The sequence below is a fragment of the Miniopterus natalensis genome, chromosome 11 (genome assembly GCF_054644295.1).
Source record: "Miniopterus natalensis isolate mMinNat1 chromosome 11, mMinNat1.hap1, whole genome shotgun sequence".
In the NCBI taxonomy this organism is placed as follows: domain Eukaryota; kingdom Metazoa; phylum Chordata; class Mammalia; order Chiroptera; family Miniopteridae; genus Miniopterus; species Miniopterus natalensis.
Window position 1 is genome coordinate 36,664,657 of NC_142091.1, and position 13,383 is coordinate 36,678,039.

General features: G+C 54.4%; 1 protein-coding gene across 4 annotated transcripts in view; it reads right to left on the minus strand.

Moving 5' to 3' along the window:
* MYO7A (myosin VIIA) overlaps positions 1–13,383 on the minus strand; it is a 66,482-nt gene that overhangs the window by 38,624 nt on the left and 14,475 nt on the right. For 3 of the 4 annotated variants that reach the window (XM_087822202.1, XM_087822201.1, XM_087822200.1), the window contains exons 3-13: positions 9,536–9,720; positions 8,906–9,027; positions 8,683–8,825; positions 8,290–8,403; positions 7,006–7,159; positions 5,839–5,915; positions 5,086–5,205; positions 4,140–4,282; positions 3,780–3,990; positions 3,162–3,297; positions 1,579–1,685 (exon numbers count right to left, since the gene is read on the minus strand). In XM_087822202.1, coding sequence (XP_087678328.1) covers positions 1,579–1,685; positions 3,162–3,297; positions 3,780–3,990; positions 4,140–4,282; positions 5,086–5,205; positions 5,839–5,915; positions 7,006–7,159; positions 8,290–8,403; positions 8,683–8,825; positions 8,906–9,027; positions 9,536–9,720 — 1,512 coding nt within the window. Of the gene's footprint in view, positions 1–763; positions 818–1,578; positions 1,686–3,161; positions 3,298–3,779; positions 3,991–4,139; positions 4,283–5,085; positions 5,206–5,838; positions 5,916–7,005; positions 7,160–8,289; positions 8,404–8,682; positions 8,826–8,905; positions 9,028–9,535; positions 9,721–13,383 lie in introns of all 4 variants that reach the window. The other variant, XM_087822199.1, reaches the window with a different exon arrangement.

Sequence of the window (13,383 nt, forward strand, 5' to 3'; positions counted from 1 at the left end):
AGGCACTGGGCAGCAGGGGGCGCCAGACACTTAGGAAGAAAGGGACTCAGCATTAAGACCAAATGTGGAAGGATGTCAGTATCAGGCAGAGAGGAAAATGAGGGTTGAGGAGGGAAAAGGGAGGCAAAGGGGATGGCAGAGCTCTGCTGATGCTAAGGGGCCCCCAGCACCCTTGGGGCCTAAAGTGCTTGGGAGCCACGACCTGAGGTGTAGGTCAGTACACACCGGGGTGCTGTTCCAGGGCCTAAGGAGGGCTGGGGGTGTAATGCCAGCTCCCCAGGATGCTGGCTTAGGGTGAGTAACACCCTATCTCTGAGCTTTCTATCTGCAAAATGAAAAAAATACTGCCTGCGCCTCCGGTTCCACAAGCTTATCAGAGGACCTGACCGAGTTGCAGACACAGAAACGCTTAGCAGGGCCTCGTAGAAGGAGCTGGCCTTGATGCCTCAGAGACTCAATGGGGGCAGAGGACTTGGGAGGCCTGGGTTTGGTCCCAGCTCTGCGCCTGGTTCATGGGATGGATACCTGGGCAAGTCTTGCCTCTTTTTCTAGGACTCAGTTTCCTTCTTTAAGAAACTGAGATGCCTGCAGTACACACAACTCAAAAAACAAAAAAACAAAAGCCACTCCACAAACCACTCCACAAAAAAACACACTCCAAAAAAATGAAGAAAAAGCCAGCCCTTTCCCAAAGCTTTGGTGCCATGGGAGCCAAGAACACAGCCTAGCCCCGGGGACTACCCAGGCCTCTGGGGTCTTTTACCTTCACAGAAGCTGCTGACTGGCGGAGAATGCCCGATGAGTAACCACAGAGAAACTATAACAGGAACCACAGTGCAGGGCGAGGTGCGGGGCAGGTGAGGGGGCAAGGAGAACGGGCTGGGTCAGAAAACCGAGGGCAAAACCCAGCAGGGAGAGAAAAGGACCCTTAGGGCAGAGGTCTGGGCTCCTTGGGGCTGGGGACGTCAGAGGCACCTGGATGGGCACCGGGGGTGGGGGCAGCAGCTCTGCCCTCCCTGTGAGCCCCTCCGTGCACCCTCCAAGAAGCCACGGGACAGGAGGAAATATGAAGTAAAAAGGCATGTGATCCTGCAGGGAAAAGTCCACCAGCCTGCCACTCTGGGGACAAAGAAATACAGAGGGTGGGAAATTCTCTGCTCCCATATGGGGTCCAGGGCTGGTACAGATATATCCTTTGTGCAATTTTTCTGAACACCCACACCTGCCCATGTTCTTGAGGCTGGACGCCCCCCCTTTGCCCTGCTCCCTGTTAGCAGCAGGAGGTCCAGGCAGGGAAGGGGAACCCACATGGTAAACTGAGTCCTGATCAGGCTCTGTTCGTGACCTCTTATGTAACCCTTCTCTGGGCCTTGCACCCCTGCCCCCCCAATCAGTACAAGAGAACCATGTGGGAGGATATTGGAGGCCCCCCCGACCCCTCCTAGAAGCACAGGAAAGCACTGTCCCTGCTCTGTAGCCAAAGGAAATCTGCTGAAGCTGCTGGAAGAGGGGTGCCTAGACAGTGACCTGACTCCTGGGGACCCTTCCTGCCCAATGGAAGGCCTGCCCTGACGTTACCATGGCGACGTCGGCTTGGAAGATCTGCTTGATGAACTTGTTCCTGGAGGAGTGGACCAGCTGGATGATGTCCCCGTGCAGGGTATCCCGGTTCTTCTCCAGGAATCCTGGGCAGAGGCAAAGAGTGGCCACACGTCGCCAGCTCCAGCAGCCTCCACCTGACAAGACTCAGCCCTGCCCCAAATCCTCCCCAAAGGCCAAGAGGACCCTCAAAATTTGCCTAGTTCACCCACATCCATGTTACAGGGAGGGACACTGAGGCCTAGAGAGGGTAGCAGCTGGCCAAGGTCACAGAGAAAGTGAGGGCAGAGCCAGAACTGAGACTCCATCGTCCCAACCACACAGCCCCCCTCTTTAGGCTGGCCAGAGAGAAGGGCAGGAGGTGTGTCCCCAGGAGGAAATGGGGCACCTTCCTGACTGAACCCCAATGCTTTAAATGCCAGTCTTAGTCTTTTAAACAAAGGTGTTCAAAGCCCTTGTTAAGTAAGTGTCACCTAGGAGAGAATACATGTTGATCTGGTACTAGCCAGTAGTAAAAAAATTAACTCAAAATGGCTTGCCTGATGTTTCACAAAGTGCCCTCACAGCATCAATGCTCACAACTACCCCCAGAGGAGTGGGACAAGCAGGCATTGTCTTCTCATCTCACAAGAGAGAACACCGATGTTCAGAGAAGCTAAGCAAGGTGCCTAACATCACACAGCAAGGCACAGGCAGAGTTAAGACCCAAACCCTGATGCCAGCCCAGGGAGGCTCCCCTGCACCACACAGATCCCAAAGAAAGCTGCCATTCCCAAGGATTGGGGAGTTAGAAGCTGGTTAATGGGGGGTCCTTGCTAGGGTGGGGCAGGAGACGGTTGCCCAAGGGCTGGTTCTAGGCCTGGCTTTGCATCCAATGGGCTGTGTCATGTAAGGACAGTTAAACCTCCCCCCATTATGAGCCTCAGTTTCCCATATATACAAAAGAGCATTGAGCTCATCCCGAAGAATTAAAAGCAGGGACTCAAATGAATACCTGCACACCATGTTCACAGTAGTATTATTTGCAATGGCCAAAAGGTGGAAGTAGCTCAAATGCCCATCAACAGATGAATGGAGAAACAGAAAGGACGCATGCTGTGACAGGCGTGAGCCTTGAGGACATTATGCTAAGTGAACTAAGCCAAACACAAAAGGACAAATATTGTACGATTCCGCTTAAATGAGGTACTTAAAGTAGTCGAATATGTAAGGTAGAAAGTGGGACAGAGGATATCAGAGGCTAGGGGCATGGGGAGTTATTGTTAATGGTCACAGAGCTTCTATTCGGGGCAATGAATAGGCTCTGGAAATGGATAGTGATGATGGTTGCACCATATTGTGAATAACTTTATGCTGCTGAATTGTAGGCTTAAAAATGTTCAAATAGTACATTTTATATCTTTCTTTTACTACTATATTTTTTAATCCCCCTCCCCCCAAAAAAATCACTGATCTCAGTGTTCCGTCTCTGTTCCAGGGCCTGATATCTCTGTCCTCGGCTGGAGAAGGGTAAGGCAGGGAGGGGCACACACAGATCAGCCACCCCGTCAGCCTGCTTGTACCTTGACTCTCATAGTAGACGATACCGGCAAAGTGATTGATCCCGAACTGGGTGTCATGGTTGTTCTTGGGAGGGATATAGTTCGAGTTGAGCTTGTGCTGGGAGTTCAACTTATGCAACATGGTGGTGTCTGTGCCCTGTGGGAAGCAAGGGGCAGCTGTAGAGCCACCTTTCCCCCCTCTCCACCAGCCCCCACTATGTCCTGCCCCATGTCTTTGCACCCTCTGTTCTGCCTTTCCCAAGAGCTTCCCTCCCTTTATTTATAGCTCACACAGGAGCTCCCTGGGCCTCCATTTCCCCATCTATTAAGCGGGTGAAGTGGAAAAACACAACGGTGATAGTATATTCCATTTAGAAAAAATCTATTCCTGGGTGTAAAATCGTGGGAGCAATCCTTCCCTGACTCCAAGACCTAGTCCATGCCTAGAGCACCTATTCTGTACCAGCTACATGCTTAGATCTTCATTATTTGGTGCAGAACCCAAAGGACTATAGGTGATTTCCAGATGTCAGATAAATACACCAGAGCTACCCTAACTGGCAAGTGTCATTAGCCCCATTTTGCAGAGGAGAAAAGCTGAGGCTCGGTGCCGAGGGTCCCTCCCTGCCGCAGGCCCACCTTGGGGAACTTGCTCTCCTCATCAATGAGGGAGATGATGTTCATGGGCTTGTTGGCGATCATGTCCAGGGCCTCCTGGTTGTCAGTGAACTCGATGTGCAGCCAGTCGATACTCTCCAGGTCATACTCCTCCTGCTCCAGCTTGAACACGTGCCGCACGAAGAACTGCTGCAAGTGCTCGTTGGCGAAGTTGATGCAGAGCTGCTCAAAGCTGGGGGAGGGGTGCACAGGGGACACAGGGGACACATGGGATGAGTGGGTGTTGGCCCTGCTCTACGGCTCAGGGGCCCAGCTCTGGCTCCATGTGCAGCGTTCTTGTTGTGGACTCTCCAACCTCTCAGGTGGAGCTCCACATGTTACCTGTTCACAGAGAAGTTCTCGAATCCAAAGATGTCCAGGAGGCCGATGGACCGGCGAGAGTTCTTCACGTCCTGGGAGGGGGGCTTGTAAATCGCGGCATTGATCTTGTCTACAATCCACACGAAGAGCCGCCCGTAGATCCCCTGAGAGGCAGGGCGACTGCTTCAGCCTCTGGACCCAGCCACACCCTCCCATGGAGACAGGCCCAGCTCCTGGGCCCTCTGTGGCCTTGCTCCGGCCCCTTCCATGGGATAGCATGCTCTTTGAAACTCCCAAGCCATTACTCAAGCTGTTCCCTCTGCCTGGAGCACCCTTTTCTGCTTGAAAAATTCCTATTCATTTTTGAAAACTCCCCCAAGGAACCTTCCCTGATTTCACAGTTTGGGAAGGAGCCCTTTGGGGTTCCATTTCTCCATCCATCTCTGTCTCCCCATCAGCTCTGAATACCTTGAGGGTCCCAGAGCTCAGCACAGGGCCTAGAGCAGGGAGGAACGCAATGAATAGCAAACCTGTGACTGTGGAAACAGGCAGGATTTGGAGCCCTCCCCACCAAATCCAGCCCTTATTCAATGTCTTCTCTGAAGAGACCAGAGAGGGTGTCCCCTGAGCTAAGAACAGCACAGCAGACAGAGTGCCCAAAGAATATGACCCAGCATGAGGAACAAGATTGGAGGGCCCATTCTTGGTGGGTGACCAGGGTGGAGGGCCCAAGGCGACCAGAGCTGGCAGGGCCCCTGGAAGGCACAACCCCCAACCCATGTGGGACTCAGCGGAAGGCAGACTTGCTCAGGCCCCAGAGAGAGCCAGTGGCCGGAGCCTGGGCCCAAGGGCAGGCCAGAGTCATGGCCCAAATGTCCACCAGCTCTGAGGACTCCTCAGCTCCTGCCCATCAACAACCCATCCTCCGGAGGAGTGGGGAGGGTAGGAGGCCACTCCATAAACCCACCTTGACAAAGGCATCTCGAACATCCAGCGCCTGCTCCCTGCTGAGCGGGGTGGACACCGTCTCACCACGGGTGATGAGGGTGCGGCTGGTCAGACAGTTCATCAGGTCTGGGGGGTTCACCTGGTGGAGCGACATCTAGGAGCTCACCCAGCCACTTGCCAGCTAATCCCTCCCTAGAGCTCCCACCACACCTAGAATCCTCTTCTCACTTCATGACCAGTCAGACTGTTCCCTTCACTCAGAATGCCCTTCCCCACGGCCCTAAAGCCAAATCCTCCCCAACCACTGAATCTCACCCAAACACTACCTGGAAGGAACTGCTCCCTCTTTGACAGCCCCTGCCTGTCCCCACAGCCTGTTACCTGTCCCTCCCAGGATTTGCTCTTGCTCTTGCTCTGGCTTTATTCGATGCAGTTTTTCATCCCAGGAGCCTAGTAAGTGTTTGCTAAAAGACTAACAGACTGATTTACTCAGGGTCCCCAACCCTGGTCCCCTAAGCCCCCACCATCCCCAGGAGCAACTGGGCTAAGACAGGTAATGTGGCTCCCAAGCTCTGGGCTCTACTCCTCCTAGGGACCCATGCCCAGCACAGGTTCTGTACACAGTGTGCTCTCAGTGTTGAATTTCTAGAACTTTCCCAAGCAGAGGCCCCAGCTCCTTGAGTCCCACATGCCCAGCCCCTGAGCCTGGAGTCAAAACTGTCCCTCTGAGAGAGACAAAAGCAGCTGTGGGGACAGAAGGCTGGGCACTGACCTCGAGCAACGATGCGGCCGTGGCCAGGGATGGGGAGAAGAGGACCTCGCAGGCATCCAGGTTTTCAAATGTTCGGGCTGTTAGCAGCAAGAGGGCACAGTTTCAGGCAAGGAAGGGTGGGCATGGGGAAAAGGGGGCGGTCTAAGGGGACTGAATGCCACACTTGCACTCAGGGGCTTGCTGTGGTTAAATGCTTCTCTGGGTCAGTGTATGTTGGATGAATGTTCTCATCATGAACTATGAGCACCATGAGCATAGAAACTGTGTGTATCCAACATCTGGCTCTATGCCTGGCACCCAGGTATCAGACACTGGCAGTCATGCCCCTCCCCTCCAGCCTCTACTCCAGGCTCCCAGAACAACCCGTGGCTCCTGTGAGACAGGTTTCATGAACTTGCTCAGTTTAGTGCCTGGTACTATTTGTTCTCCCCCAAATGTGCCCTGCTCCCTCAGGCCTCAGAGACTTTGCATCAACTCTTCCTTCTGCTTGGTGACCCTTTCTTCATTTCTCTTAGTCTCTCCTTTTTAGAGAGAGAAAGAAACATCGATTTGTTGTTACATTATTTATGCATTCTCTTAGTCTTTTAAGACTCACTAGACTATAAGCTTCTTAGAGCTGGGATTATTCATTCATTCACTAAAACTTTCCCACAGGGACAGTTTTGACTTAAGCTCAAGTCTAGGGGCCATGTGGGACAAGAGCAAAGTGGGACTTGGTGCCTGCCTCAGAGGGCCACCTCCCAGCCTGCACATAGTAGGTGACCAGGGAGTGTTAGATGAGTGAATGTGTTCTCTTTTCTAGCCTTCCCCCTTTTCTGAGGATGGCTATTTTGTCACTCACACCTTAGCATGAATTAATTAAAAAATTTAACACCTCTCCAAGACATCTGACCTTAAAGATGACACTAAATTTGGAAGTGGCCTTAAAGGGCCAATAGTCAACCCCCATTACAGTTTATATGTACATCTCCGTGGTGGAATTTCGGCGCAACGAAACCACACCTGAAGCCAGGAGACCTATTCAAATCCACCACAGGTGCATTCTCCCAAAGAAGGTACATGCTGAGACAGAAACTGAGCCACCAGTATCCCCTGGACAGCTAGGTGTAACGCTGCCCGGGATCCAGTGCAGGGTTAGGGGGAGTGGGGTGCTATTCGGCCCCTCACCCTCATACTGCAGGTTTCCCAGATGCAGGATGGAGGCCAGGAGCTTCGAGATCTCCCAGTTCTCGGTGTCGGTGAACATGAGAACCTTCATTGCAGAGCGGATGTTGGCATACTCCTGGCTGTCCTCCCGGCCCTCACAGGTTGTGCAGTTACCCTGGTGGGCAAGAGTGGGAGAGTGGGTGCAAGAGAGCATCGGGGGGGGCCCTCACTGACAAGCCAAGCCAACCTGGGGCTCTCTGGGCACAGACCTCACCTAGTGAGACCACAACTCCTCCAGAAAGTCTAGAAAGCTCTGCCTGGGCTCCTCAAGGACACATTTCCTAGATCTAAACCCTGGATGCCCCATTTTCTCATGAGTAAGAGGAGCTGAGTCACTGATGCCAGGCCTGGTCTGTCACCCTTCCTGGCAGGCACAGCACCAAAGCATTTCCATGCTCCCCTCAACCCATGGACACCCACCCTCAGGGACTTGAACCCCTTACCAGATGCAGCCTGGGGTGGAAGGACCATTGACAGGGCCTGCCCCACTGTGTGTGCCTATAAGACTCGTGTGTTTGTGTGTGTATGTGTGTGTGTGTGTGTGCAAGTGTGCCAGGCCAAGCAGCTACAGGAAGTGTCCAGGAAGACCTGTTATACCTATAACACACATATACACACATGCCTGTGTCTTTGTTGTCCCACATCCCTCAGGTGCCATTGGCTCAGTCCAGCCAGCTCCAGGCAACCAGCAATAAGGTTTCCCCAAGACTAAGGAAGCTGGTGCCCCCCAAGCCAGCCTGCAGTGTGCATGGCCACCCACTTAGTTCAGGTTGGTAGCAATAGCCCTTGGTGGTCTGCCAGCGGCAAGAGGCTGGCACAAGAGCCCTGCAATCAGCGAGCCCTCGAATACGAAGCCACAGCGACCTGCACCCTGCACTCCTGGGGGCCTGGCAGAGGTCCCAGTCTTCATGTCCTCAAAGACTCAACTAACACAGCGTATGTGTACAGGTGGGTCCGTGTGCATGTACACATAGGTGTGCGTGTTTATGTGTCCCTGGGTCTAGGACACCTACACACATTTAAAATGTGTGTCTATGGTGTGTCTTGGGCAGGTGTGTGCCCAAGTAGGGAACAGACCTTATGGCACACGCAAGCCCAGGGTAGACTGGGGCGGGTGAGGGGACAGGAGAAAGCCCACAAGGAAATTCCCACGCACGGAGCCTAGAGCTAGGGAGGGGCTGGGCAGGCTGCCCCAACCCCAGTAGGATGGATGGCCCCCTCCCTGGCTCCCCCACCGGGCCTCACCATAGCCAAGTAGTTATAGTCCGTGGCCTGGCCCAGGCCCAGCTTCTTCTTCTGGTCCTCACTCATGCCCTCCAGCATGCAGTAGAACACGTGGTAATTCCTTTCATCAGGGGCCTGAAAATGTGGGCACAGGTGTTAGGCGACAGGGGCAGGAGGGCAGGAGGGCAGGAGGAGGCCATCAGGAGGCCATCAGGAATCAGTCAAGAGTAGGAACATGGTTTGCTGTTTTAACAACAGGCTTTTATGAAAAAGCTCCCCTGGTGGGATTTCAGACACAGGCAAGCAGGCAGCCGCCCAGGGACAACTGAGGCTATTCAGATGGTGTAAATACCACCCAGCACTGTGGCTCCAGGTCCTGTGCAGGCCCAGCTCTGTCCCCGGCCCCGGGCCCACCTGGCGACAGACGCGTGACTTCTCCAGCAGGTACTGCTCTATCTTGGCGCCCTCGATGGCACCCCGCTTGTTGAAGTGGATGTCAATGTACTTCCCGAAGCGGCTTGAGTTGTCGTTGCGGATGGTCTTGGCATTCCCGAATGCTTCAGGGTGGGTAGAGGGTCACGGGCAAGGTCAGCCCCCACCCAGCCACCCCACCCCGCCCTGGGATCCCTGGCCCTACCTTCCAGGATGGGGGTGGCCTCCAGCACCTGCTGCTCGATCCATGAGTGCTGCCCACTGATGGCAGCCAGGAACTGCAAGATCAGCTTCGTGCTCTCGGTCTTCCCTGCCCCAGACTCCCCACTGCAGAGGATTCCCAGAGAAAGGCAGGGCCTGTCACAGTCTGCATTGTTCCCCTCCCCACGGGACTGTAGCCCAAGCTGCTTCCCCCCCCTCCCCCATCTGTGTAATGGGCTGACACTATAGACCTTCCAGGGCTGGAGGAAGGCTAAGGGAGCTCATTGCTCTGCCACAGCTGAAGGTTAGGTTCCTTCCCCTTCATTCAGACATGCACAACCTTCCACCCCTACTTGCCACAGAGCATGGTATGTATTAGATGTTGGATCATGCTCTGTCCTTTTGCACTCTGCCCAAGAAAGAACAGGATCCTGAGCTTTCAACTGACCATAACTTAACAGGAACCAGCAGTAAGTAAGGTTGGCCTCAAAAGCTAACATGAGCGTTGGTAGCATTAACAGAGATATAAGACCCAGGGAAGGGGACGTGATTATATTATGAGACATTAGCAGAAGCACATAGCTAGAGCTCTGGGGTTAGGCCTGGAGCGCCACACTGGTGCTGGGCCGCCCACCTGATGATGCAGCACTGATCACGGCTGTTGCGTTTCATGTTGAAGTAACAATTGTCGGCGATGGCGAAGATGTGCGGGGGCATCTCCCCAATCTTCTTGTTGGTGTACTGGCGGATGTGCTCTGGCGAGTAGATGGAAAGCAGCTGGTAGGGGTTCACAGCCACCAGGATGGAGCCTGTGTATGTCTGTGGATAACAAAGACCAAGGAGCTCACCACGCCCCGTGTGGGAGGCTCTGACTGTAGAAAGCGCTCAGGTCTGCCTGCTTCATCCCTCTGGAAGGGGCAGCACTGGCTTTGGAGTCACATGGCTCTGGGGTCAGAATCCTGCCTCCCTATGATCTGGGGGCAGGTCTTCAGACTGGTATTGGGTCTGGCTCAGAGTAGGGGTCAGTAACATTTGATGAAGGGAGGAAGTGAGGAGAGGGTCTCTAAGCCTTGATTTCTTTATCTTTATCTGTAAAATGGGCACAAAACAATTACTTATGACAACTAAAGAAAATTCACAGCACACTATAACTACTCCTTAAGTGCTGGCTCACTTTGCCCCCAAGCCTTGCAGCCCAAACTTCTAGAGTGAAATTCTAAACTGGATCCTTCTAGAACAGAGGGAATGGAAACAAGCCATAAAGAGCTGACGGGACTGGGGTATATGGTTTGGGGGCTGAGTGGGCCCCAGTCCCTGCAGCACTGCCCATCCTCAGACACAGAGCCCTTTAGACATCCTGGGCAGTGCAGGCTCAGGGCCAATGCATCTCAGAGTGCCTTCTGGGGACCCCTCTCTGTGGGTTCCTTTCTTAGTGCACAGAATGCCCACCTGTGTGCAAAATTTCCTGCTGTGGGCCCCAGCCCTGCCACTTAAGGGACAACAAGGCCACCAAAACACAGTGAAGCACTTAGGGGTTACTGCTCCCTCCTCCTGCCCCTTCCCACCCCAACCTGAAAAAGTCAGTCTGAGACTGTAATTGGTGATGGATGTGTTGACATCTGGGCTTAGACAGGCTGAAGAAAGATGTGATCTCATAGGGGAGGTGACAGTCCCACCCATCCCCTCCAGCCTAGGGCTTAGTGCCACAGCCATGCCCCAGCAGCCTCAGCCCAAGGTGGCCATGTAGGAAAGGCACTGCTGCTGGCAGGGAAAACGCCCACCCCAGGGGCCAGGTGTGGTGGCTCAAAGCCCTGGGCTGAGCGCCTGACACCCGGGATCCAGTCCTGGCTCTGCAGCCCTGGGGTAGGAGACCTGGCCTAGCACCACCCTTCTCTGTGCCCCGCAGGACTCTCCTCTCCCTCCCGGGCTCTTCCTTCAAGCAGCCCATGCCAGAGGCAGCTGAGCCTCACCATGCTGACCAACTGACAGTGCACAAGAGCCCAAGCAGGGGGAGACAGGGCAGGACCGGGGAACAGGGGGGCTGAAGGGGAGCGGGGAGGCCAAGTGCGGAGCAGGCTCTGTGCCGCACTCACCCACCCGCCACAGCTGATCTGAGGTTGGAAACTGGTCAGTGGGGAACAGGGAGATAAGGTCCTTCTCCACCAACAACACCCCACACAGCCCAGGGCTGGGCTAGCTTCTCAGAGCAGAACCTGCCGACACCCCGGCATCTTCCCCTACAGCTCAGCCCTGCCCGGCTGTGGGACCAGCTGGACTCTGGTCCCTGGGTGGGGGAGTGACCACAAAGAAAAGCCCTTTGGCAGATCACTTTGAGTCGTTAAGCCTGAGTTTGCTCATCCGTAAAAGTGGGGGATGGTTCACATCCACCTCCCAGGCTATTGTGAAGACCAAAGGGCATGACCTTTGCCAGGCGCCTGGGGCAGAGCGGCTGTCCTTTCCTCTTTATACCTCCTTCATAAGGCGAAGCTCAGCCGCCTGGCCGGTGACCCACAGAGCATGGCCGGCTCCATGCGGTCATTCAGGACCCCTTTTCTGCGGCACTCGGCTGGCAGCAAGACACTGGGGGCCAGGAAGGGAAAACCTGGGGCTGTGGGAGCTCGGAGGAGGCCCATGTGAGAGGGGGGTCGAGGCCTCTCAGTGGGACTCAAGCACAGAAGCATGAAAGGGCGTGACATTTGGGAGGTCTGCGGGAGAAAGGTGGCCCTGGCAGCTGTGGGAAGATGAATAGCAGCCGCAGAGGCTGGAGGCAGAGACAGTATTTCAGACCTAATGACCCAGTCACCGGGAGGGGAGTCAGAGCCAGAGGTGGCCTGAGAGCAGGCTCCGTGACCCAGGGTGGGGAAAGGGCAATGCCAGAGAGGGCCAAGGGCATTCAGAGACACCAGGAACAGCCTTCCCAGGCCTGGGCCTCGACCCCCTTCTCCCACAAGGGCTTCCATGGCCCTCTCCACTGTGCCCACAGTCCAGAGGGCCCTCCTGAGAACCAGGCCTCTCAGCCCCCTGCCTCCTGGATGTTCCCACTTGATGTCCACCTGCCTGTCCAGAGCAGAGCTCCTCTCCCTTCCAAGCCTGCTCCTCCTCAGCCTTGCAGCTCAGCCAGCAATGCCACCACCATCCTTTACCAGGCAGGGCAGGACCTGGGAGTCCCCTCGACACCTCCCTCTCCTTCCTACCAGCCCACCTCTCTCCATCAGCATGGACACCCCCTGGCCAGGCACCTCCCTCCTGGGCTCCAAGTTCCACACTGCCTCCTACCATCTATCTTCTACTGCAAGCAGGGTCAGCTTTTTAAATGTCTGAGCACGTTGGCAACTCCTGAAAACCCTCAGGTGGCTTCCCATGGCCTCAAGACAAAGTCCATATCCTTTCCCTGACCACAAGACCCCTAGCCCTGGCCCTCGCCAGCTGCACCTCACAGCCAGAGGCTCCCTCCATATTAAACACCTTACTTAAAAACCTCATACTCCATCCTCTGTCCTTCACCCAGCTAATTCCTGCCCATCTTTCCTGTCCAAGCTGAGATGGGGCCCCTGCAGGCAGTCGGGCACCCTCCTGTGTGACCCATCACAGCCCTTCACCTGGCCCACCTGACCCTGTAATTCTGGTCCAAGGCCCTGCCCCCAGCCTTGCTCTCCCCTATACCCTGCACAGCACATAGGATGCTCAGCAAATGTGTGCTGACTAACTGAAAGGGCGACTACATTAATGGGTGAAGAAAGTACCTGCTGCCCAGGAAATAGCAGGGAAGGGAGCTCAGGGGACAAGCCTGTCAGCAACACTGAGGCAGCCCCACATACACTGGTGGGAAGGATGGCCCGGACACGTACGTGGCTAGTGGAAAAGCACAGAACAGTGTGGGAACATGCTACAGGCTGGGTAGACAAGAATTTTTAATCGTATATATATTTCTTACACCATATATATGATGTATATACATATACAGTCAGCCCTCTGCATCCACGGGTTCCCCATCTTTGGATTCAACCAAACACGGATCAAAAATATTTGGGGGGGTTACACTGTTGCTGACGTACTATGTAGTTAGGCCTATGATGGTGGGGTCTGGACTGAACATGTACAGACTTTTTATTGCCCTTGTTGCCCTAAACAATGCAGTGTAACAACTATTTACATAGCATTTACATTGTATTAGGTATTATAAGTAATCTAGAGATGATTTAAAGTATACAGGAGGATGTGTGTGGGTTATATGCAACGACTACACCTTTTTGTTATTGTTAATTCTCACCTGAGGATATTTTTTCCATTGATTTTTGAGAGAGTGGAAGGGAGGGAGGGAGAGAGCGAGGGAGGGAGCAGAGAGAGGGAGAAACATCGATGTGAGAGACACATCGACTGGTTGCCTCCTGCACAGGCCCCGACTGGGGGTGGGGATTGAACCTGCAACCCAGGTGTGTGCCCTTGACAGGCAATCGAACCCCTGACCCTTCAGTGCACAGG